The 25,736-nt window shown below is 39.9% G+C and overlaps 1 protein-coding gene across 7 annotated transcripts in view; it reads right to left on the reverse strand.

The window, feature by feature from the left end:
* FER (FER tyrosine kinase) overlaps nt 1-24,044 on the reverse strand; it is a 183,342-nt gene extending 159,298 nt beyond the window's left edge. For 2 of the 7 annotated variants that reach the window (XM_086630059.1, XM_086630053.1), the window contains exons 1-5: nt 21,073-21,406; nt 18,445-18,624; nt 10,127-10,232; nt 4,646-4,904; nt 272-445 (exon numbers count right to left, since the gene is read on the reverse strand). In XM_086630059.1, coding sequence (XP_086486185.1) covers nt 272-445; nt 4,646-4,852 — 381 coding nt within the window. In that variant the 5' untranslated portion in view covers nt 4,853-4,904; nt 10,127-10,232; nt 18,445-18,624; nt 21,073-21,406. Of the gene's footprint in view, nt 1-271; nt 446-4,645; nt 4,905-10,126; nt 10,233-18,444; nt 18,625-18,719; nt 18,738-21,072; nt 21,407-24,005 lie in introns of those variants that run through there. The other 5 variants (XM_086630054.1, XM_086630055.1, XM_086630056.1 and 2 more) reach the window with 5 other exon arrangements.
* Between the last annotated feature and the right edge of the window lie 1,692 nt (nt 24,045-25,736).

Genomic DNA, 25,736 nt, shown 5'->3' on the forward strand with positions numbered 1-25,736 from the left:
CATTTGCAGTTAAACTTCCCCCAGAGCACCTGAATGAAACTGTGATTTCTGTCAGCTTCACTGACTAGATAAAGTGCTTTCAACATAAGCCTAACAACTGACATGTAATAGAAAAGGCCCTGAAGAGCTCTATCTATAGCCTTAATGTTTGGTTTACAATTTATTCATATTTTAGAACCGGCACTAGAATCCTGCCCCCACCCAAAAGAGCTTAAACTCTTTCAATATACAAAACCATAATAAATTTATAAAGCACAGTGGAATAAAATACCTTGTACATCTCTGCTTCAATTTGTTGATGAACACCTACATAACTCTTCTTAACTTGCTGCTTATCTTTAATCATCATTGTAAGCCTATGCAAAGGCCCAGAATTAAGATCCTCTGCATGCGTCTTCATTATTTTGCTCAGCTGTTCTGTTTGCTGTACAACAAGTAGCCAAGACTATAAAAAAAAGTCAGAACAGAAAAGCACTTACTTACTCTGGATGACAAACAATGAAACGATGAAAATGAACTTAAGATCACTGTTTAAAACAAGTTAGTAAAACAATTAAAACAGTTCAGCAAAAAAAAAAAGAATTTAAACTTACCCAAACACACTTGAGATCTTCTAAAATAAAGATTCTTCCTGTTATAGCAAAATGATGCCTAAAACTTACTCACAAAATCATAAAAAAGCACCAAAGACAAAAATACAATTTTGTATGGTCACCCTCCAGCACTGTCCTAGTACTTCTGAACACCAGTGAAAGCTTTACAGGCTTTTTCGGATTACACCCCTGGCACTCCTGACAAGCACGTTCCCGTGACCTTTGTTCTCCTGTCTCCCAGTCAGTTACTCCGTTCAAGTTGACTTCTCTGCCCTTGTCTAAATACCTCGCAGTAACACGCATTTGAGTGGTTACCGTTTAAGAGGGTACCATTCGTCAGATGCTTCACGTAACTGACAGCATCAGAGTCCAGCCATCAGTGCCAAAGCACAAGGTGCTAACAGGTTAAGAGACACAAGCAGTTACTCGTCTGTCATAGTAACCCAACATCTTTCTGCACCCTTACTTTAATAACTTTCTTGGCCATTCTGTCAGTCAGTTTTCAGGACAACTTAATGTGCTGTGGCTTTGAATTTTGATTAAGAACTGTAAGGTGAACAGAGAGACTTCAAATGCACCACAGATAACGAATATGAAATTAAAGTTCAGTTCCAACAAAAGCATTTGTTGCCCTAAAGATCCCCGTCACACTTTGTTGATGGAAACAGTATTGGATTCCTTAGAGATAACTCCCCGACACTGAATGCTAGGCGGCATCTAAAATTTCAGAATGGCTACATGCCATATAATTACCAGGTTTTGAAGGTAGCTAGTATGCTAGTTTCACTAGCATTTACCTTACTCTTCATAAAGACAGAAATGCACCTTAGATCATTAAAAACTGGAACATTAATTTATTTAGTAGCTTTAGGGTTTCCTTACATCTCATATATAAACATAGATACATAACGTTTCCATCCCTACACGACAATGCTGCAACACAAACTGGACTCTAGAGAAGGAAACAAAAGACAGTTAACTTCTGTACATATTAAACCATCTTTAACATTTCCTTTAGCTCATAAACATACCACAGACTGGCAGAGAGCTATCTCAGACTGTTTAAAGTGTGGTGTTGTAAAAGGTCACCGCCTAAAGCTTCCCGGCTACGGCTGAAAACTGTTTCACCCCTCCATTACAGAACACTTTCCAAATGACATCAGAAGCCATATTGCAAAGCTGCACAGGATAAAAACACCATTAAACATCTGTCTGAGAGGAGTGGGTCTTGGGGTTATACAAGAGTTCCTAAGAGCGCTCTCAGAGGTGAAAATGTAGTCAGAGTTCTCAATTTTCTTTAAGGTTGATTCATTACTGATGAAATAAGTACTGTTTCAATCAACGCTGAAAATCACAGTAAAAGCATTTTTCAACAGGACAAGTACTCTAAAGAAATACTTAGCTTACAATTCACCAAACGAACCTAAATAAAAGAAACACAGCAAAGAAACACAGCAAAAATTTCTCTTTCCATTAAAAAAAGAAAATCACATGCATGCTTTCCTATTCTTTACATGCCTTTTCACACTGAGAAAACAACAGTTAAACAGGATTTCTGTGTTTTGTATTATTATATTTTAATATTTTAAAATAGGAAAAGCTAAAGTGAAAATCTTTACTTGAGGAAAGGCTTCAAAAATAGAGATTTATATGGAGACAGAAAAGCAGCTGGGTGGAGATAGCAGAAAAGGCAAATCATTTCCTTTCACAGAAAATAACCACAATCCATCAAAAGCAATAAAATATAATATTGTTTGGTTTAATAGTATTTTTTAGATATATATGCACACAAAAGAGCTGCTGGGAAGCACTTAAAAATACTGCTTTTCTAGCATTAGCAGTTGCTGCCACTATGCCTTCCAGCAAGTTTGCTGCCTCTGCATGAAAAAACATAGGATAGATTTTCCCAAACACCATTTCTCTCAAAGTGCTCAATCTTGCTGTACGCTTTTAAGTACTAAACAAAACAAAAGAGGAAAAGATGAAACAGCTTGATATTTGGTTTATGATGTCATGTAATATCAAAAAATTTAATATACAGATATTTCAAGTCTTAGGAGATGTAAGACATTAGATTTATGCCCCACAGTATTTGGGTCGTACTTTGATTCTCTAAATCTCAAGAAGAGAGACAAAAGTATCATGAAATAGTAAAGTGAATTAGAATGACATGAGTAAAGTAACCAACAATAATTCAGACATTTTAACTGCCAACACCATTATGACACTGTGTCACTACACTACTTGAAAATCCAAGGTGACAGTGAAATTTCAAGGCAAGATCATGCAAAAGATTTGTCAGTAGCATATGAGTGGTTTTGCTGTTATATAAATACACAGAGATCCGGGATGAGGCTTGAGAGAAAAAAGGCCCCTCCTTAAGAGAAAAAAAAAAGTAAAAAGGAACAAAAATAATCCTGAAAGAACAACTTGAGTGACTATGTATAAAACAAGATTTCAAAATGTAACGTGTGTTTCTCTTCAACCAAAAAGAACATGGCTTAAGTTAGATCTTCAGCTTTTTAAAACTGTTTTCCTCATGGAAAGTGCAGGCGTCACTGACATGAACTGTTCTAGACTGAGCTAGCCACAGGAAGGTTAAGGGTTGCTTACATCTGATAATGCTAAACATTCTGATGGCAATGCACCTTTGCTGTTCTAGCCCTAACCTGTTCTGTTTCGTCGCCTAAAAGAACTGCAAGATGGTTTAGCTAGTACGTAAGAGCAACAGTGGGGCAGCAATAGCAAGAATTTTTAGTCATATCACCAGTAATTCCATACAAAACTTCGGGATCCAACAGCAAAAAGCTTGAACAAAATACCTGACTTCAGCTAATCTTAGGCTAATGACAATACTTTTCTTTGCCAAAATCATCACAACCTAAATATACACAGTTTGTTATAGATTTTGCTAAGAAATATAACTGGGTAAAAAGCATTTCAAATATATCACCAGAACACACAGATGAAAAAAAAATAGTAGTATGTCAATTTACCAACATGTCGATTTACCAGACAAGAATTACCACAGAGGAGAGAAGCAACATCAGAATTTGTTACAGATAAACACCGTGCAGTGCCTCTTTCGGGGTGGCTGAAGCAGTCTGGCTATAGTAGCTCAGTTTTCAAGTTACACACACTGTCACTTTAATCCAGTATAAATCTAGACTGCTGCACAGGGAGCAGTCACGTTCCTAATGCTGTGCCATAGCTTGTATTCAAGCAGCCACCCCACAAGCCCACAACATAAAAACTGCTTTGTCTAAAATTTAGCTTGACTCTAAAAGGGTGTTTTCCACAGAGAAGAGATCACAATTCATGCCAGACTAAAGGGACCGTGTGACCACTGCTACAGCAGAAGGCCAGGACTGAATAAATCATTAAAATAGAACAGTTTTTTCTAGTGAGGAAGGAATCCAAGTCAGGAGTGAAGCTGACAAGCAGGTGAAATAGGGAAGTTTGCATCATCGGTACCTTTACTGGACTAACTCCAAGTCTGAAAATTAATAATTTGGCGGAAGAACAGTCTTACCTTTATAAAAAGTCAACATAGTTATTTTAAATTGGATACAAAGTAACTTGACAATTATGAGAAACGTCCTGAATTTATGTTTGGTTTTTACAACACACTTTGTGGTGTGAATAGCAGCTGGAACGCTAGGCTTTGCCTCAGTTTCCTGGCATTTTTCTATTTCTGTCACAAATTCTATACAACATAAACAATAGTTCCCATTTAACTGTCTTAAAAGAAAAGCATACTATAGCATACTCTATTTTCAAAACACTAAACAAATTAGCAAGCTCAATCAGGAACCTAAAATACTGAATTTCAGTATTGATTCCAGTTCAGTTATTATTTTCAAAGCAAGACTGGAGCTCAGCTTCTGCGTATTCCACTGAATAACTAACAGGATCTCATTTTAAACACTTCAGCAACATTAACTCTCAAGAAGCTGAATTAACAGGAATCCAACTCAAACTAAACCAAACAAAAATAACTCCAGCACTGGTATTTCTAAGGATATTCCAAATTTAAAATACTTCGGTCTTACCTTGGACACATTGCTGATATAATCCAATTGACAAGTGCTCTCTTTATCTACTTGGTTACAAAGATTCTGTAAAGTGGAGGCATACTCTTTATCACTTTTTACTCGCATAACCATAAATTTCTTCACTGTTTCCAGCAGTCGTAGTTCCCAGTCTTGCAGTTTTAATAAAGCATCATGAGAATACTTCAGGTCACTTCCAAACCCCATTTTTTAAGGCACTATATACCACACAAGGGGAAGTACAGGCTCTTCACCACATCTGAAAGCAGAACAAGATTCATGAGACATGTATCAAAAGAAAAACTCTAGTGTGACAAAGAGCAACTATTAACGTCTAACTCTGAAATAACTTAATCGTAAGATTACCCACATACGTGTAACTCCTCAAACTAAACCAAAAGGAGGGTCAGAGCACTGTTTGTAACACCCTCTATGAATGGAAGAGATCTCAGGCTCTCAGGCCCAGAATTGTCCTCCAGTTTCCAGCTTAAAAGTGGAGTTATAAGGGAACATATAAAAGCATCTAAGACAGACACTAAAGACCAATCCACGTATTTAATCAATTAAGTATAGCTGACAGTATCTCCAGACAAGAACTGCCCAACTACACTCTTCCTCTCCTGGTGACCCGAAACATTTGCTTCTGGTGTTTAAAGTCCTAAGAGCACAGAAAAATCCAAATAAAACATCAGCTCTCAGGCACTGCATTGCGCGAAAGGGATAACCAGTTAGAAGCTGGTTTGTTCCTAAACACTGTATTAACAGGCCACTAAACTTGCAGATTCAATCTCCCAAAACCAAGAAAACATCCCAAACCAGGTTCCGCATGCAACCATCCATGGCTCCCCCGCGACACGCATTAGGGCAGAGCCCTTAAGTTCAGACGATTTTCCCCTAAGGCAGACCAGTCTCACTGCACCAAATGGACATCATCTGATGAACAGATAAGAAATCCTGTAACACAACTGCAGGTCAAAGACACGTGTTTGAGCTAGCTCTAAAACACCTGCATCTGATACCGATAAACATGTAGCCACATCATGGAAGACCTGAACCCACACACACGAGTACTTTCCACAGAATTGCACAGGTTTTGGAATGCAGGCTGAACCCTCTTTTCTGTGTATACACCAAAAACCTGTTCCTATACTAATCGGCTTCAAACTGGGCAAGATAGACTTACATAAATTGCAACGACGTAGCTCTGGATAGACATGCAGACACAGCCTGTGTACTGCTTATTCACTAATTCCTGCACTCCAGCGAAGTCTTAGCTCTATTGTACACAGAAGTACCAATTTCTTCACAGGCTTTAAATTGCCATTTAAATTAGCGGAATATTTTACAAACATTAATACATTTATCTTCCTAACAGTCCATGGGGCAAAGCAGGACTAATAATCTTAATTTACACCAAGAACTGAGCCACATAAACTAATGTCAACATTGCACCAGCTAATACTGGTATTTATAAGGCTTGAAGACAGACTTTTCAGAGAGCCTAGCATTTTTAGCACATTAAGTATTCAGAAAAAAAAAATGTTATTGGCTTCAGTTACCACACAAAATTCCCAAAGATTTTGTAAATCAGAACCTAGAGCAATCTCCAGGGTAGCCTGCAGACAGACTCCCAAGATTGTTCCTCTCTTCCCGCAGATCCCTGCCTCCATTAGTTCTTCCAGTAAGTTACGGAAATAAGCTTCACCCACTACGTGTTCATACTCAGAACACAAACTATGCTACGTAACGAAAGAAACAAAAATTCCATAAAGAAACTAAGAATAGTGCCATGTTACTGTACATCTACACAATAGAGACAAGTCAAGGTTGTATGAGTAACCTTAAATCTATCACCAGTTTTCATATGCTCTTTAATTTGAAGTTGTATATTTCAGTCAGAACTCTTGCTGATGGTTAGGAGCTCAGCCATAAAGGAAACAGTAAACAATTCACACTGGCTGTATTTATAAAGGATGGACTATGTCACTATTGGTTGTATCAATGATAATATTTTCACAGTTAAAAAGTTTAAGAACAGTCTTGCAAAACCACTAAGATTTTAGCAAGACCAGCAAAATTCAAAATCTTAAAGCACCTACTTAGTAATAACCACTGGAGCTACAGCTGTGATTTTTCAACATCATTTATGCCATGTCCACTTTTGCAATCAAGTTCAGTTTTCTCCTAGCACATTTTAGCACATTACCTAAATATCCTCGCACATTAGCTATGAGAAAAACTAGTATCTTTATTTTCTTACATTCCAGATTCAGAAGAGATGAGAACTGAATCTCAGGATGAAGCCTGGCCTTGTTGTATGAGTAAAATGCTAGCTAGCTTGCTTTTACTCTAACCTCTGTCTTTTACTGAAAGGCAAGAGGGTAAGGGAGAGAGGAAATATTCTCAGTATATGGTATTTCAGTCTGCTTCTACTGACTCAACTGTGGAGTCATAAGATCACAAAAATCAATAGAACAGAAGACCCAACAACATTTCACTCCATCCTGCTAAGCTTCCTTTAACTTGTTAGTAATTAGATTTTTTTTCCAATTACACTATTAGATGTCTGGGTATACAGACTAAAACTGTACACATACTGGACTCTGTTTGTTTTAAATTATTGCATTCACTGTGACAGAAGCAGCACAACAAAAATTCATTTTGCAAATGCAATGAAATTCTGATTTGGTAAGACTAATAAGGATAAAGTCTCAGAGCTGATGACTACCAACCAGGTAAGCCAGCCTCCGTATGCCTTCCTTGCAAATTAAGAAAATGTTCAATCAAGACATTCAGCAAAGCTCAAATGCTCCAATAGTGCAGAGGCAAAGAAGTGGTGAAAAAGTTTCTAAGATCCAAGCCACTTAACTGTCAATAAGCTAAAACTCGATGTTTTTAATTAAAAGCATTTTTAATTTTTTAATACTTTTAATGCTTTTAAACAACTGAAAACAGTACAGATCACACAGTCACTTATTTGAAGTCAAAACTGTAAGAATTACCAAACAGACGAACAGATGTGTTGCATCTGACATCAATACAGACAGGTATTTTTCCAAGTTTGGTATCTCCCTGCTTAGTGTGCACAGATGAGTTGACAGCTGCCCTACAAGGTCAGACCAATACATTAGAATATTTCAGTTGGAAGGGACCTACAATGATTGTCTGGGCACAACAACCCATTTAGATCAGCACAGTGTCTTCAACCATCGCACCAGGAGATGTTGTTTAAGGACAGCGAAAAAGTTGAGCTGCTGTTTGTTGTGTGATTCCTCCTTGTGCTTCCCCATGTTCACAGCTACGGGACTACGGAAAAAATACTAACAGTCCCATTTTTTGGCTTTGCCATACAACATTACAATGTTCACGCTGAACATGTAAGACAAAGACAGATTCCCACATAGATTTTGCAACCTCAGACTACGGCAAAATTGAGTAGTGCAACAAAATCTGAAGCCAGGAAAGATTTACTGTGGAACCAGTAGGAGATACAGGGAGTCTGAGACACAAACATACTTTGAAGTCTAATGTTGAAAAGATGAAAATATAGTGTGAAAGATACTTGGGGAGAGGAGGGGTAATCTTGCTCAAAAAAAGTAGGAGAATATTTTATCTTAAAGGAGCAAAACAGAAATGGCATCCTGTTTTCAAGTAGCTAGATGGAGAACTGATGACAACAAACACATGATAAGATAAATTCATACAGAAAGAAACCTTTAGGAATTGCTTACTCTTACTGTGAAGAGCTCTTTCCTACTTATGGAAAATACCCATGAGGTTTATCTCTTTTTCCACACATGAATAATGCTTCCATAATTTGACAAGCCACTGAAATCTCAAACTGAATTCTAGCATGTTTCATAAAAGTAGTAAGATCCCAGTGGCATCAAATAGGACAGATGAGTTTCAGATAGTTTATTTCTTCATTTCAAAATGTGAGAGACACATATATATGTTACTAAAAAAATTACTGGATATGCAAATTAGCCAATCAATATTTGGTAAGCTTTAACAGTTATAATACCCCTCAGAACCAGTTCCAAGAAAGTAAGACTTAATTTTCTTTTTACAGTCACTCTCAAAATAACAAACTAATCACTGACAGGAAGTAAACACTCAATGTACCTTTAATAACATACTGCAAATGAGCAACCAGACCTTGACTAGTTCTAAATTTAAGCACAGCTACTGAAGACCGCTTATGACTTGCCTCAACCACCACCACCACATCAGTGCAGTCAGATTTCAAATCAAGCCATGTTAAATTTTGTCAGCACGACAGTGAGAAATTTCAATGACAGTCGCATAATCCTGCGATACTTTTAACACTCCCCTCAGCAAATAAAGCCAACATTCCAGCACTAGTAGTCTTCCTGGATTCCAGTAATAACTCTGAAGAAAGTAGTTTTCATAGCCAATCTACATTTAATTTAAAGATTGCAATCTGTCCCTGACACATGAGAGCAGCCGCACTGTGTCAAAGACCCTGTGTGTCTCTCAATGAGTGAAAGCAAACGAGCAGAGAACAGAGCAAGTATATAACCAAGGCTTTCCCAGGATGCTTGCCTACCCTTGTACCAACTGGTGCCTTCTATTACATATTGCCATGAAGTGTATCCAACACCATGATTGCTAAGCTTAAAATAATAATGGATCCACCTGCATCAGTTGGAACTTGTGGTTTCATCAGCAAAAAGGCAGGCAACTGATAAACCACAATCAGAAGCACGCCTGGCCCCTAGTTAAATTCAGAACAGGAAAGCACAGTGCACATCTGGCCCACTCCATAAAGAGGAATACAGAATGGGCATGGTATGCAGACAGCACCACATTCACTCTTGATCTGCTGCCCACTCTCTTCCCTTGCTCCTAAATCTGCATGGCTTAGATTTTGCAAACCCTTTTCAGAAACAGTAAGAATACTGCAAAATCAGGAAAGGAAGAGAACTTGGACTCATGAGACAAATCCTCAAATTCAAGGCTTCTGTACTGATTTAAAAGGAATTTTGTAACAGATGATCAATTTATTAGACAGTCCTTCTCTATTTCTGAATGTGCGGCTTACAGTAGTCGTATACCATTAAAATAATAAAATAAATCATTTGTAGCCTCCATCCACACTTTAAACAAAAATTGGACTGTTAAAAAATTGACATTTCTGTTGGTGTAGGATCTATTTCTGGAAGGTACAAGACCATGAAAAATAAAACATGTTTTACCTACCATTTGTTTACACCAACCACGTATTCAGAACATTATCCGTATATGCATTTGATATGCTCATTAGTTCAGCTAGTTCATGCAATATGAACTAGCTGAACTAATGCTTCCATAGAGCTATTGCCATCAATAAGCACCCAAAGATATAAACTCTAAAGCTAGTCTGATCATTTCAAAACTGTTCTGAAATATTAGTCCCCCCAAGGCAAAATAAGCAGCTTATTTTCAGACAGGCTTTTCTGCAAAACATAGCTCACATACCTTAAAAAATTTTCCTCAAGAAATGATCCTCAGTCCACTTGTCTTTATGTCAGCAGCTACTTCTGATTTTCACTTTCTGAAATAAGACTTTTATTTTCTGGGTACTCTGTAAAAGAAAAACAGATCAAACATTTTTATTATTATTTCAGCATCTCAAAATACATTGCAAAACTTAAACTTGGGTAAATTGCTTTGTATTTTCAGATTATTACCAGAAGACAGATTTTTCTGTTTTTTAAAAAGAGATGGAGTACTAGAAAACCAAAAAGCGGACTTCTGAAATGACTGCAAGTAGCAGTATGCTATCACTTCACACACAAAATTTTGAAGGAAGAAGTAATTTTGTCCCTATACATGTAACTGAAGATTACTGGGTTTTAAATTGTTGGAATTTCTTGTGACACAGGGTATTGTAGCCAGAAAATTAGGTAATTTCATTTATTTATGAACTTTGCCCTTGATAAAACAAAAAAGGAAGCCCATTAACAAGGAAAACAAAAGCATGGAAGACCGAAATTCATTGTACGAAAAGCAAACTTAGTAGCAGTGTTTTCACTAGACTGTGAGAGAACAAGTGGCAACATGAGAAAGGGACCGATCAAGACACAGAAATTTCTTATATGGCTCTAATTACTACAATACCTAGGAGTGCAAGAGGTCAGAAAGTTAAAACGGCTGCAGCAGTAAAAAAAAAAAAAAAAAAAGTCAAGCTGTAACTCTGGACTGTAATGTAGGTGAAGCAAATTGCAACAGACATCCAGACCTTTGAGGTTTTATACTTTTTTAAAAGTATGTTAAATATAAAAAATAATAAGAAATAGGCTCCGCATATAGCTTACAAGTGCAAGGTATACTATAAAAGCTACATCTGGACCGATGCTGAGTGTTCATGCAGAACCGCATACCAGAGTGTCTCATCTAAAGCTAAACCTTTAGATGAGACACTGAATATTGGTTCAGCAATTCCCTTGTAAGAGACACATTAAGCAAAACTGACAGACAGACACACTGCAATGGTAAAGAAAAGAGAACTATTTCGCAGATCTCCGTTATTTAAAACGCAGCACTAATCATGGACACATTTATAAAAATCTTACGAATGGATGGGTTTGGTTCATATTCAAGCAGACATTTAGTATTCCTTTACGGTTACTTAGTGACATTCTAGAAACAAAGTGCTGCCTAATATAAATACAAAACCTCCATTCTCCATGACCAAAAATAGAAAAGATTTTAAGGGATGCTTACATTCAGTCGCTGCAAAGAAACAGCAGCTATGCAAGCAGACACAAAAGGAAGAAAAAAAAAAGCAGCAGGCTAAAAGCATTACAAAATTCAACACATTTTTAGTAATAGATACAAAAATACTCGTTGCAAAGTTGCAAAGCCCAAGAGTAAGTTTTCACCAGCAAAAAATTAAAAGCAAGAGCAAAACATCATAGTAAATTTGGCTTCAGTTCTCCCATCACAAATACAAACCAGTTGAAAACACCAGAACAGCACTGGACAGGAACACTATTTTTAACTCCTTTCCTGGTTCAAACAGGATTCATGAAAGTAAAACATATGCTACCACCAGCACCTGGGCACATTCAGATTTCAAGCAGATGTCAAAGAACTGCACATGGTAAAACGAATCCCTTCTGAAAATTCTATTTATTAAATGAAACAACAGATTAGAGCCACTTAAGTGGCCGTCACTTCTGCTCTCTGCACACAGACAAAAAGTACTCCTTTTTTTTTTAAAGAACTACTCTATCACATATGTTAGAATGGAGAATTTTGCTTGCCAATATAAAAATAAAATGCAAATGCAACTTTCCTGCAGAATTCCAGTTATTAGTGACTTTTTATCTATGTGCATATTTTCATCTGCATACAGGTCATTAGTATAATTTAAAACTGGTAATACGAGTCCAGTACTGCTCTAACTGATAGGTGAATACCAGCTAGTACATGCCAGTATAATAAATGCTTACTTGTGAACTACGCAGCCACCTACCTGTAAGAGAGCAATAAAATGTTACAAAACAAAATTCTCATTGCTATTTCTGAGCTCAAACATAGTAGAGTCTGACAGTTGGAGACAGTTTGCTACCTCAGTGCAATAAACCTCTAGATAACAGAGATAAAAAAGAAAGAATTACAAGCAGATAAGGATAGACCAGAAAACCCAGATGATCTGTTGTTTTCTGAAATTACTGCCGAGACAGTCAAAGCCAATCTCACATCAGATCCTCTTTAGACCGGGGATATATAACGCATTCTCTCAAAATGAAGCATTAGGGGAGCATTTAAAAATATCAAATTAATAGTAAGAATTCACCAGAGCCAGACATTATTCAGCTGAAGTGATAAAGTATGGAATATAAAATTGCTAAACTATTAATTCTGCAAAAATTTAGGCTTAAAGTGACTTAAGTAAAAAAGAATAGAGAGTGGAAAATATACCAAATTTTTTCAGAGCTTGATAAGGCAATCAGGAGAAGCACAACAAAACCAGTCTAACTTCCATATCAGGCAAGGTGGTTAAAACCATATCGAAGACTGGAACAATAGGGAGACAAAAAACAAGGGAGCTTTTGGGGAGGAAAGTCAGGCTTCACAACTTGAAGGGTTCTTTGAAGGAATCAAGAATCCTGTGGATAAAGGTGTTGGAAGTGGTAGGGAACTATAGACTTCTAAAAAGTTTCTGCCGGTATCTCTTACAGGAAGTTAAAGAAATTAAGACCTTGGAGGCTAAGATTTAAAAGACAAACATTCACAGGCAGAGTCAGAAGCCTCCTTAGAATGCGTGCCAGACCTTGGGCTGCTGTTCAGAACGGTCACCTGCGTATCTGTCATTTCACATGTCATCTGTGCTTAAGTTTGTAAATTACACAAAATTATTATGAGCAATCAAAACTGACATGTCATGAAAAAACTTGCAGAAGAGCCCCAGAACACTGAGTAACGGGCATATAAAACAGCAGATGAAGTCACATGTCAGTAAGTGCAATGTAACACACTGGGAGAGAGAACTTTAGGTTATTTAATGCCACTATCAGAAAAAGGTCTGGTAGTCTCTGAACATACATCTTCAAAAATACTTGTTCAGTGCTTTGAAGTGGTGATGTTAGGAACCGTCCAGATAATACCAGATTTTTTTTTAATGAAGGGCAGAGAGGATATAACACTCTTACACTGCTGATATATTTGTAGCATTCCTATACCTTCAAATTATTCTGTCTCACGAAGAACACAAAGCACCAAAAAAGTATAAGTAAAATTGACCAGAGTATAGAGACGCTTCTGTACAAAGAAAGTAAAGAGAATTTTTTAGCTCACAAAACAGGTAACTATGATGAGGTATCAGATCAAAGTACAAAAAAAATAACCACGCTAGCACCAAGTGACACAATATGTCAGATGCCTGAAGAGCTTCCCAGAAAAACAGAGGAACATCAAATGAAATTTTAAAAAGTTGCTCTTAAGTATTTCTTTGTCTAGTAAATAATTAAACGAGATAATTCAATGCCTGAAGACATTTTTGAGACCAAGAAACAAACAGGTTCAAAATTTACAAAAATTCATTAAAAAGTCCCAGGTCTGTTGAACAGCAGAACTTTCATCTCAAGATGCCTCTAAACTGCAAAAGCAGGACAGAAACTATTATTTTACATTTGTGCTAACAGCCCCTTCTTATCTGACAGTAGCAAGTACTGAGCTAGATGGACTTCACCAGATCGCATTCAAATATCCTCACACAGTGCACTCTCACTCTCTTACCCCTGCAGCTGTATGCAGTCCACAGTTTTCCCTAGCAGCCCTTGCAGCTGCTTTATTTACTAAAAATACATGGAAATAAGCAGCAGTGAGCTCCATCAAAGAATAGCATTTACACTTGTCAGTGGTAAAATAAAATAAAAATAAACAAAAAAAACCCACACGGATAAAAGCTCAGAAAACAACTCTCTAACCCTCTGCCTAGAATTACAAGACATACTTCCTTTTTTGGATACACAAAGCTTTCATTTACCTGTTGTAATTCTTTTCAGTGCAAATGGTAGCAGTAGACATGATGAAAGTCAGTCACTAACAATCCTGTAAATGTGAAGCCTATAAAGACACCGTCTAATTCTTTCCCTTTCCACCAAAGAACCACATATACTTACCTATGGCAGAAAGATTTCTTGTCAAGATTCAGTCTTCTCAGGCTATCTGATTTAGTATTCCCCTGCCCTTAGCACAAGGAAAAAGTTTCTCAAAGACCAAATCTCACTTTTCCCACCTCATGACTGAGGAATAGAGGGAAGAGACTATCCAACTCTTTGGAACCCGAGTATCCTATTTTTTGACTAAGCAATTCTATTTCTTTCAATCTTTCATCTTAAATCATTTTCTAGACCACTGCTGTTCTCTGAACACCCTCCAATCAGTCCCTATCTCATTTAGAGTTCAGAACCTAAACCAGCAGATTACTGTAAGATCCATCAACTCTGGGAAGAGCAGATTGATTACTCCAAACTACTTTTAAGCTCCCATCCAAGTGCTTTAACCTCTTCCCAATAGTATGATACTGTGTCCCTCTTAGTTTGTAATCAAAAAATTCCAAGTCCTTTTCCACAGAACTTCACCTCATCCTCTTTCTTCCCCCATCACGTACCCATGCTGTCCAGCCTACAGACAGTACGTTGCTTTCATGCTCACTGACACTCTGCTTTGTTCCAGACAATGTCTCCCATTCGCCAAGATTATTCTAAACAATAATCTCATTCTCCACCACACGTGCAGTTGCTGCCAGCTCCCCATGGCCTGAAAACTTCCTTAGCCTGCCCCTTATTTCATCATCTCAGGCCTCATGTGATAGGAAGAGCTGCCACTTGGTAAGCGAACCATGCGGCAAGTGCTCTTTAAGTGCAGTTACTCAACCAGTTTTGCTGGTAGAAACTGTAGAAGTTTCTACTTCACAGTCACAGGTAAGTAGCAAGGCAGATGCTGGAGACTGAACCTCACCAGGCAGAGGAGTACAAGAAGGTCAAGGCAGCTACAGGTTAGGAAAAGCAGAGACAGGCTGGCTGCCACAAGTCACACTCTGTCGCCGTGCCGCAGGACTCAGTGCTGTACTCTGGTTAACTCAGATAAAGGGAGTGCCACAGACAAGATAACACTCACATCCCTTGCTGTCAAATGGTAAATGCACCTAGTATTTTGTAACCTTCCATGTGTTTACAAGTAAAAAAAGGTTTCATTCCTGTATTTTCAGGAATGAAATTAAGGAACTTTTCTTAAATTAAGTTCCAGGCTGCAAGGAAAGACAAAGAAAAGCACAGCCTCAATAGAGAGTATCTGACCAACAAATTTTCACCGAACTCTCAATTCTGCAGTGTTGCAACATTTATCTGCACACTAGATCTTAACAGAAAAACAGACTGAGCAGAACAAGGCTGATAAATCCGATTCTCATGTGGCAGGCACTGCGCTCTGTTATCTCCAACCTTGTAACAAGTTCTACCAGCTAAAGGACAGGGCTGTTCTAGAATTACAAAGAAACATACAATGCTAAGATGACCGAAAGCTGGCCACAAATTGAAAAATACTGAAGATGCACATCAGTGGCTCAGGCTTGTTTCAAAGTGTATATTATACAGTGTATTAAAGATGCTCCTGAATAAACAAGAGCAGCAAAAGACGAAGTATGGCATTTGCAAGAGACTTCTTGTCTTAGATGCATAGTGAAGATAGAAACAACCACTAGGAAAAGTAGCAGCAAGAGTCAACAATGAAATTACAAAGTAGCTGTAGTACCCTTGTTGACTAGTGATTTAGTACAAGCACAGTGAACTGAACTCATTTATTTGCTGATTTCTGTCATTCAATTAGGAGCTGACTTCTCCAGATCAAAGGTAGGAAGCAGTCTTCAAAAGTATTTCACATCCTTGGATTTCTGTTTTTCTATGTCTGTCTTTAAATCTCAAGAGATAATACAGTGCTTCTGGAAGAAGCTCCTCTTCCCTCCTCTGTCTTCGCTGGGAGGGAAGCGAATATTTGCTGATTTCTGTCATTCAATTAGGAGCTGACTTCTCCAGATCAAAGGTAGGAAGCAGTCTTCCTTATTTGGAAAAAAAAAAGCCAAACCTCTGAAGGCAATGTTTCATATCTTGATATCTATCTGTCTTGAGACAAACACATGGCAAGTCAGAATGAAAACACACACACACACAAAAAATCCAAGCGCAAACCCTCAGTCCCAAGGCCATCTACTGAAGTCCCTCTCCAACGAAGACAGAGGAGGGAAGAGGAGCTTCTTCCAGAAGCACTGTATTATCTCTTGAGATTTAAAGACAGACATAGAAAAACAGAAATCCAAGGATGTGAAATACTTTTGAAAGACTAGAGGCAGTTTAATTTCTTCCTATGGCCCAACAGTAGCCAGAATTTCTCCCTGCAGCCAAAATAATTAGATGAAAAATCTGCCATTAGTCTGTAATACATGACAATACTGGTCTCCTCAGGAGAAAAATACTCTAGTTCTAAGTATTTATGCTCTTTGAAAAGAAATTCGAAGGGCAATCAGGGTGTTGCTTATTCTTTCCTCCTTCATTAAACTAATTACATCCTTCTGGTTCATTAAACCCTCTACTTACTTAACTCACTCTTCATTCAGTCTTCTTGAGGTCATTTATTTCCTCAGTACCATTGTATCACATTTGATGTAGTCTGATTACACAGCCTGCTGTACAGAAAACCAGCCCAAAATGAACACAGGTCCATGAGGAAGAGAGACGTGTCCCTTCCCAACAGCTGACATTCCGAACTGTTACACTGCAGGAAATGTAACATATAGCCCGGTTCAGTGAAAGGTGTCGCCTCTAGACTTGGTTTGCTGTTCCTGAGCAGAACACTTTTCCTCTGCACTGGATGTATACTAAAAGATGCTCATTTGATAACCCTCTCTGTTAAAAAGGATACAGTTACTCTCACTATAAAGGTAGAGTCACCAGCAAGACAGCTGACTCCACTACACTTTTGTACTTACACGCTTGAAGTGAGTAACAAATTTTAATACGTACATTTTACAAACACCTATCAGGGCAAACTTTTCAAGACATATGAAAGAACCTGCCCTATCTTTTTAGATCCAGTCAGTTTTGTTTGGGTACCATCAGTCTTCCCAGTTATAAAATAGAATGCTCCTTCTGAAGGACGCTATTCTCATTTGAAAATGTGTAAATGGATCAAACTTTAATTAATGGATGTTATAACATATAACAGTTAAAAGTTGTGGATATTTAACCTCCCAGGTCTCTGAAAAAAAATGGTACTCAAGTACCATGAGCATAAAACGTATGCTTGGAGGTTAGACTCTTCACGTGGAAATTTTTTTGCATATATAAAATTCAGCTTAACCGATCTTTATTACAACAGATTTTTTTTTATGCCCAGTCTTTCATTCTGCATATCAAAAGTATTCTTTCCCAAAACGATTCCGAGCAGCTAACTTTCCATTTACAAGGCCAATGATCTTGAGGTCATAACACCATTCATGGATATTCTCCAGGAAAAAAAAAAAAAAAAAAAAAAATAGGGATGATAATAATGTTTGTATTGTAGGCAAGGGTTATTTAGGTCCCTCTGAGAATTCCTGCCTTACTGTACCCCGGGACAATTGGAGAGAATTTGACCGACTCCATCTTTAAACCCGAAATCCCAGCTCAAACTGACAAAGGTACACAAACCTTCTAACAATCCAATGTTAACAACCATCTGTTTAACCACCGCTTTGGAAATGGCAGCTCCCACCCGCTAAAAGCAGACTAACCACATCTCCACTAGGTTCCCAAGCCTGGCTGGGGGGACTTCAGTGATGAGGGCAGCATGGTACACAGTGTATGCACTGCATGCTTTATGGAAACATGAAGCCTTAGGTTTGAGGACACAAGGCATACAGCGACAGGACACCTCCAGAAGACTGTGCTGCACAGGACGCAAATCCACCACAGTGTACATCCACACTGGGCTGGAGCGGAGCCTGCAGAAAACAATCCTGTCAGCTGTGGGCAGGTTTCCTTTCAGAGGGTAGCAGCTGGCTCCAGGAAAGCAGAGTTATAAAGCATGCAGCATGGAAAACTAAGAGGCCGCTGAAGAAGACAAGGATCGAACCAAATTGAGATTTTGACCTCAATAAGGATATATGTAATCACATCCTCACATAAAAAAAGAGTCATTTAGATAAATTACATGATCTGGATGCCAATTAAATTGGTTAAAATAGTAGCTTGAGATTTACTTAACACATTGACTGATGACACACTTCCCACTCCAATTTCAACATTCACCTAATCCAAAAGGCAGAACTAGGTATTAAAAAGGCCTTCCTCTATCCTTGTTACAGACCTTTAGCTCTTTACAATTCTTTGCATTTTTGGCTGCACACTTCAACTGCTAACGTTTTTCTGTGTTTGGCGAATCAAGCACTTCCTTTTATCTGGTGAACTTCAGTTACCACATCTGCTGATCTGGTAAAGAAACGTAATAGGAAAATATGGAAAAGATATTCTCCTTTGGAGAAAACACACCAATCCCAGCATGAACATAAAACAAATATACTCACACTAACAATAAAAAAGTGTGTAATTTTCTGATTCTATGCTTTATATCTTCTCATCAGCAAAGAGGTGCTCCAAAGTTGTATAATTTTCCTTAAAATTGGGTACAAAAGCAATCCTGACAACATTTTGCTGACAGGATAGCACAATTGTTGTAAAATACCATTATTTACGGTGTTTGGCACCACTGTTTAAGTCGTCACATTTTTAAAACTTTGCCACTTCACTTCACTGAACCCCTTATCTGAAATTCCTGAAACTTACTCGGGATACAAATACTGTGCAGTATAATATCTCACATTCACAAACATTTCAAAGCAGAAGCCACAATAAGGAAGTCAGATGCTATCTGAAAGAAACCCAAAACATTAAAGAAAGCTTTTGCATAACTTAAAAAAGCTGTATTTTAACAGATTTTAACAAACTTAAAACAATTTAAAAGCAGATAGGAAAAGCTTTAGGTATTCAAAGATTAACAAGGTTTATCCTAAGACCCGACTCTTACTTGTTTATCAGTTCACCGAGGGTGAATTTTGTGACTTACTAGCCCAGCAGCTAACAATCTCCACCAGGTGAGCCATTATTGACACGTTATTTGTCTGAGCATTATAGTATCAAATATTCAACAAAATTATTCCTGCCTTTACTAAATAACCATTAAATCTATGCCCTGTCCCACTCCAGCCTGTTTTGTAGTCAGAAAAACAACTTATCACTATCGTTCTTGGTACAAACAGCAAACATTATAAATGGGATTACGAACCATGTAAGTTGCAATACATTGTCCATATATGGAATAGGATTTTCCAACTTTTCTAAAACAAAAAGTTAGGAATAAACAGAGCTGGAGAAAAGCAGCAAAACTGAAAAATCTAGTACTGAAATTAAGAGATTCACAAATTGAGGATGAAAACCTAAACACTATCCTCTTTGGAATATGCATTTTGTGATCATCTAATTACTTCCATAGTGCTTTTCTCCGTAAATGCCTGACTCATTTATTACAGAGTATGGAGTGCTCTGGGCATGATTCAGCATACTGTCAGAGAAGCTCATCCTCAGGACTCAATCATCACGCTCATTGCTGTAATTATATGTCTTCCAGTTTCTAAATAGGTAATTTAAGGGAACAAAGGGCTCGTGATTAATGCATTTTAACACTATTCTGGATTGTATTTCTTCTTCTGGCAAAGAGTGCTTACATAATACACAACAATTCACAAACTTTTCACAGGTTGCTCCTACTTAAAAGGTAATTGATTTTTCATTAGGTCTTAATTATGGTAATTTACTTTGATGCTTAAGCTTAATTTCTTAAAGTCTTAGCTCCTCATGTTAAAATAAATCGCTTCCAAAACCATAGCATGAAAAAAAGGTTGTGAGACTCTAAGACCAAACGATGACAATTGCAAGAGAGCTTACAAAAGGACTGTCTTCAGATCAAGATTTGAATATCATATAGAAAAATGTATAATACAAAGATAAAATATTAAGTAGTTATCTGTTAAGTATTTGTCAAGTATTTTCATTGCCAGCACTTAATAAGATGGGGTTCAAATGGACTACAGTATTGTGCATGCAATATTGTAAAGTATACCTAAAGGACAGAGTAGGAGTACATATGCAATGTTTTTATTTCTCCCTTAACAGTCAAAAGTTTCACGTGATCATCTTAACAGAGAGCAACATCACAGAAACATCTCACAGTACGCAACTACTGCTGTTACACCACATTCACCCTACCAACGACATATGGCCAAGATATGGCACGAGTAGTAACTCCTCCCTCAGCAGAGAATAAGGGAAACCAGATCAGAAAGCCTAAAGAAACATCCTCGCTGCTTAAGGTGCAGGTTCACAACACAGACAAGATTAAGCAGCCAGAGCTGTGTTCTAACAAGCCAACTAATACATTTCAAAGATCAGTAATACTGACAAACCTGTAAAACTGGCAAGAGAACTGCCACCAAACCATAGTACAGTTATGGGCAGGGAGAGTTGTCTCTTTGCACTGCTATGACACTCATCTGTGTGTCGTGAGCTGGCTAGTAACAAGCTCAGACGCGGAGAAGAAAGTTTGAAATTGCATGTGGTTAAACATTCGGCATTTTCCCTCTAGTGTAGAATGGCAGCGACGAAAAGGAAGCTGGTGACTACAGAGCAAATGGTAATCTGAGATCCGGGGTAGAATGATGTTATGAAGTACATTCCCACACTTAGATTAATAACAGCAATAAGTCTTAATTTATTGGGAATTTATTTTTATCATTATCAGGGAAACACATAGGACTAAACAAGTCCTTGTTACTTCTGACTCATTACACTCAAGACCAATCTGAACTCTGCATTTAAACTCACAGGAGGAATTCAAAAAGACTACAGTCATGCTCTCAAATATGATATTTCATGCTACCAGATCATGGGAATCAAAATCCTCCATCACATGAAGTTGCCCTAAAAGAAAAGAGAAAAAAAAAAAGGCATTTTAAAAGCAGCCTTGCTGCTTTTTAAGAAACATTTCCAAAACTTCCTACGCACTATATGCCACCACACATGTAGCTCTTAAAAAGAAAGGCAATTATCTTGTCTCAAATCCCAGAAAGCAGGCTATGAATTCCACTGATTCACTAGCAAAGTTTCCAAAACAAACCTTTCCAAAGAAATGCTATAGTTACCTACTGAAAATGTTATACAGCAGAAACTTCCTGTGCGTTTACATGTACAGTATTTTAAATCCCTTAACTCCCTAATAAAATGGTGAACACTCAACAATTCCAAGACTGTCTCTACTGTATAATAATCCTCTCTGCTAAGTTTTCAAAATCCATTTTTATAAGGCTAATACATCAACACTGTAATTAAGGTAGTACTAAGTGGGCAGTTTTATCTTAAGATAGGAGCACATACGCAGTCTACTTCCTGCTGGGCTGAACTCAGGCTGCTTTCCTCTTTTCTCCTGCGGCTCCTCCTCCCCCTCACCCCACCCCACGCAAAAGAATCCCCTTTACTTTCCCTAGACCCACTTCCCACACACTGAAAAAAAAAAAAAAACCTCCTCCCTGTGAAATGATGACCTCATGCTCCTAGCCCATCTCCTTGTATGGAGCAACTCCGGGCTTGCTGCCAGCTTTCTCCGCCTCCAGGCTGACACGGCAACATACCTTCCTTCACCCCGCTGCTTCCCAGCTGAAAGAACCTCGGGAAGCGGCAGCAAGCAGAGAGGGCGAGCCGGGCAGGAAGAGGGGGTCTCTGCATGGACGGCCAGACGCCCGCTCCATGCCCGCGTCCAGCATAAACCTGCTTCGTGTCGGCAAAGCACCTCTCCTCTCCACCACACGAAGAACCAAACCGGACGGTTTTAAGGACAGAAATACACCCTACACGACCTAACTGCAGCGCAACCCCATGTAGCCGAATCTGGCTTCCTCCTGTCAGATCACTTTATTCCTGTGAGGAAAATGTCAGCTCTGCCCTTCTCTCAAAGACGACCTGTCTTATCTTCCTTTGCAGCACTACTTCAAAACCCTCCCACTCCTTCTTTAGCCTGTCTTTACTTTCGAGTGTCTCCTCAGAACGACTTCTACATGATCACTTCACACACTGACACGCCAGACATCAGCTGAAGAACCCTCCTCCGAAAGATTGAGTTGCGACATGGAGTTACAGTCGTAGGTAAGCAGGAAAGGGTCTCAATGATGACTGACAGAGCTTTGGTCCAGTTAAAAGTAGCCTTGTACATACAGGACTTCATCTTCTCCTTCAAAACAATATCCCCAAAGCTCAGCTCTTCTGGGGTTAATGCTCCACATGTCTATATTTCAAACTACTGACAGTTTGCTTCAAAGCATTAAAAAGGAATTTATACACTGAGAGAACACACACTTACTTGTCTCGCCAACAATAATGGTTACCGTAACTCAACCTATAATACGTGCATCATTTGTAATTCGCTTTGACTGTAAGCAGATCAGAAGTATGAATGTCCTCCCGCCTCCCTGAGTCTTCCAAAGACTAGCACACACATGTAGTCAACTGTATCAGTCACCTCTTTATTACGTATTATTTAGTATGTATAGCTAACCGAAAATAATACACAGTGAATTCTTTTAGTCTTAAACCAAAAGGTTTCCGATGTTGCCCGAGTTTTTCTTACATTGCAACTGGTTAAAAGAAGCTGCATTAAAATACAGCAGAGCATCAGTCACTTGTGCAGGTTTGTCACAAAGTGGGGAAAAGTTACATCAACCACTTGGAAAGCACTGCTTCCTTCTCGCAAAGAGAGGACGGCTTGTCTCGTTTAGAAGTATAACAAGACCCTAGGTGTTCAGGTAGGATGTGTCGCTTCCAAGGGTGTATGCTCATGCAAATCCAAACAAAAAACAAACACACTCCAGCCTGAAAAGGGATGTTTAATGCCCTCTATACGTTTCCTTCTCAAATACCAAATACGTGAGCATTTAGGACCCCCGCGGATACCAAACCCACAAACACGGAAACCACAAAAACACACACGAAAAAAGCCAGGGCAGTAGCACGAAGAAGGCCCTATCTATGCAGGTTCTACATCTAATGTGCAAGTTAAGAAAGCGTCTAAGTCGTACGGCACTGTCACGGCGGGGGGTGGGGAAAGGAAAAACATTAAAAAAAAAAAAAATCCACACCAGAGGCGTCGCATTTATTAGCGGGAGGGGGCACACACCACAGAGTTTCACGCGGCGGCTGTCTGTCGCGCCCCCCCGCTATTCACGGCAGCCTCGGCCCGGCCAGCGCGCCCTGGCGCAGCCGCAGCACAGGCGCACAGACGCGCCGGGCACCGGCGGGGTCGGGCGCCGCAGGAACCGGACCGAGTCGGCCCTTTCCCACCCGTCGCCCTGCGGCCCGTACCGGTCGGCGCGGGGACCCGCCCCGGCCCTGCGCAGGGCCCCGCGCCCCGGTCCCGACGGCAGCCCCGGGGGCGGGGATCCACGCCCGCCGCGCTGCCTACCCCGCCGGGGCGGAGCCGCCGCCGGGCGAGAGGCGCCCCTGACGTCTCCCCGCACCACCGCCGCGGGCGCGGCGACCGGATACCGCCGCCACCGCCCTCCCCGAGAAACGCGCGAGCGGCGCCGGTGCCCGCCCTGCCCCGCCCGCAGGTAGCTCCCCGAGCGGGGCCTACCCGCCCCCGGCGGGCTGCGGGGCGGGCGGGCGGGCAGGACACCGCAAGGGGGGGGAGGCGGCCGCCCGCCGGCCCGGGCGCCGCTCCCGCGGCGCGGGCACCCGCGGCGGCGCCACCGCGCGCGACACCCACCTACCTGACAAGCCGAGCCCCTCCGCCACCGCGGGCGTCACGGCCCCACCAGCGCCACGTGACCGCGGCGGGCCAACCAGCGCCTCGTCCTCCCAGCCAATCCCGGCGCGCCCCGCCTACTGGTGACGCGCTGCAGCTGGCTGCCAGTCAGCGAGGGAAGATGCGCCACCGCTGCCGCCTCCCGGCTCGAAGAGACGGCGCGATTGGCCGGCGCGGGGCCGGGGCGGGGAAAGGAGCGGCGGCGCTCCTCGGGGGGCGGGGCTGACCCTCGCCGCCCCGCCCCCGGCGCGCGGGGCGTCCGTCTCCGAGCAACGGTTCCGCGCGCGGGTGCGCGCCTCGGAGACGCGCTTAGGGACGCGATGGGGCCGGAGAGCGGGCGCGAAGGATCGCCTCGAGGTTTGGGAGCCGTAAGGCGTATTTACAAAACTGCCGCGCAGATGCGCGCGGGTTTTAAAAGTGATCCGTGTCATCTTCCTGCTGCTCGTTACTCCGTCACGGAAACGCAGGTGCGCACGCAAAAGAGATGTATGGCGCTAAAAGATGACAAATTCTGAGAAAATATTTCCTGGGCGTCGCAACGTATGGACAGATAGACGGGCAGTCTGATGATTTGTTACCTCGCCAGCTCAGCGTCAGGAGCAGGTAATGAGAAGCAGGAACGAATAAAAAAAATAAAAAAAAAAAAAGAAAAAAACAAACAAGAACAAAGACGAGAAAAGAGCTATTATTTTGACACTGGCTTAACAGGTTTAGGGAAACTTCATGAATATTAAAGTCTTGTATATTGTCTTCTGTCAAAGACTGTGTTTAAAGCAAATGAAAAATTCAATTTATTTCAGTAGCAATAAGAAAGTCTGATACCATGACGCGTTTGATGCCTACAGAAGAACACAAGAACACCATAACAGGTTAGATTACAGTTACAGACTCATATCGTTTCTCAAGGGTTTGGCGGTCACTGCTTTTTAGGCAGGAGTCTAAAAATCATGATGTGAGCAGAGCAATCATGTTCCAATCCATGGTTTCTTAAGCTAGAATTTGCTTTTAGACCAGAGCGCTAGTGAAACTTTGCCGTGTGCGGTTTTCTACCTCTGTTTAAGCCGTATATACTTTTTTTTACCCTAGAATATTTTATAGAAATAATTTCCTTTATTTACTGGTGTATCACATGAGAAAGAATTACTTCCGTTTGTAACTCATCCATGTTCACCTTGAGGCAAGTTGAGACCAAATGACAGCATAATACTTCATGCACAAGGGAGAAAAAAGTCAAAAGCTATTTAGTTGAAGTAGAAAGGGGATTTTTAAGATGTAATTTACGTTTGGATACTTTTCAACAATGTTACATTTGGGAGAAAAAACTTAGTTTAGGTGCAAATACGGAATTCAGTATAAGAAATCATCAATGACAGGGTTTTATGACAAATGCTGGTGCAATCAGCCTTGCTCGGTCTTGGTTCAGTTGTATTCAAACACATCTATTTTATTGGACAGATATCTTGTCAGTCAAGCTGCTCCCGTGTCAAAAGATCTTTTATGATTATGTCTAGGTTTGGTAATTTAGCTGGCCTTTGAAGCCTTGAACCTGATGAAAACTGGTAGACACTGGTATGAGGGTAGAAAAATCTCTCCTTCTTAGTTTTCTGATTAGAATTTTTAAAACTTTGCTGAAGAACCTTGTTGACTTTTGAGGAAGAAAGGATTCCTTGTTCTTTTTTGTAATAAGTTTTTTATT

The sequence above is a fragment of the Tauraco erythrolophus genome, chromosome Z (assembly GCF_009769465.1).
Source record: "Tauraco erythrolophus isolate bTauEry1 chromosome Z, bTauEry1.pri, whole genome shotgun sequence".
NCBI lineage: Eukaryota > Metazoa > Chordata > Aves > Musophagiformes > Musophagidae > Tauraco > Tauraco erythrolophus.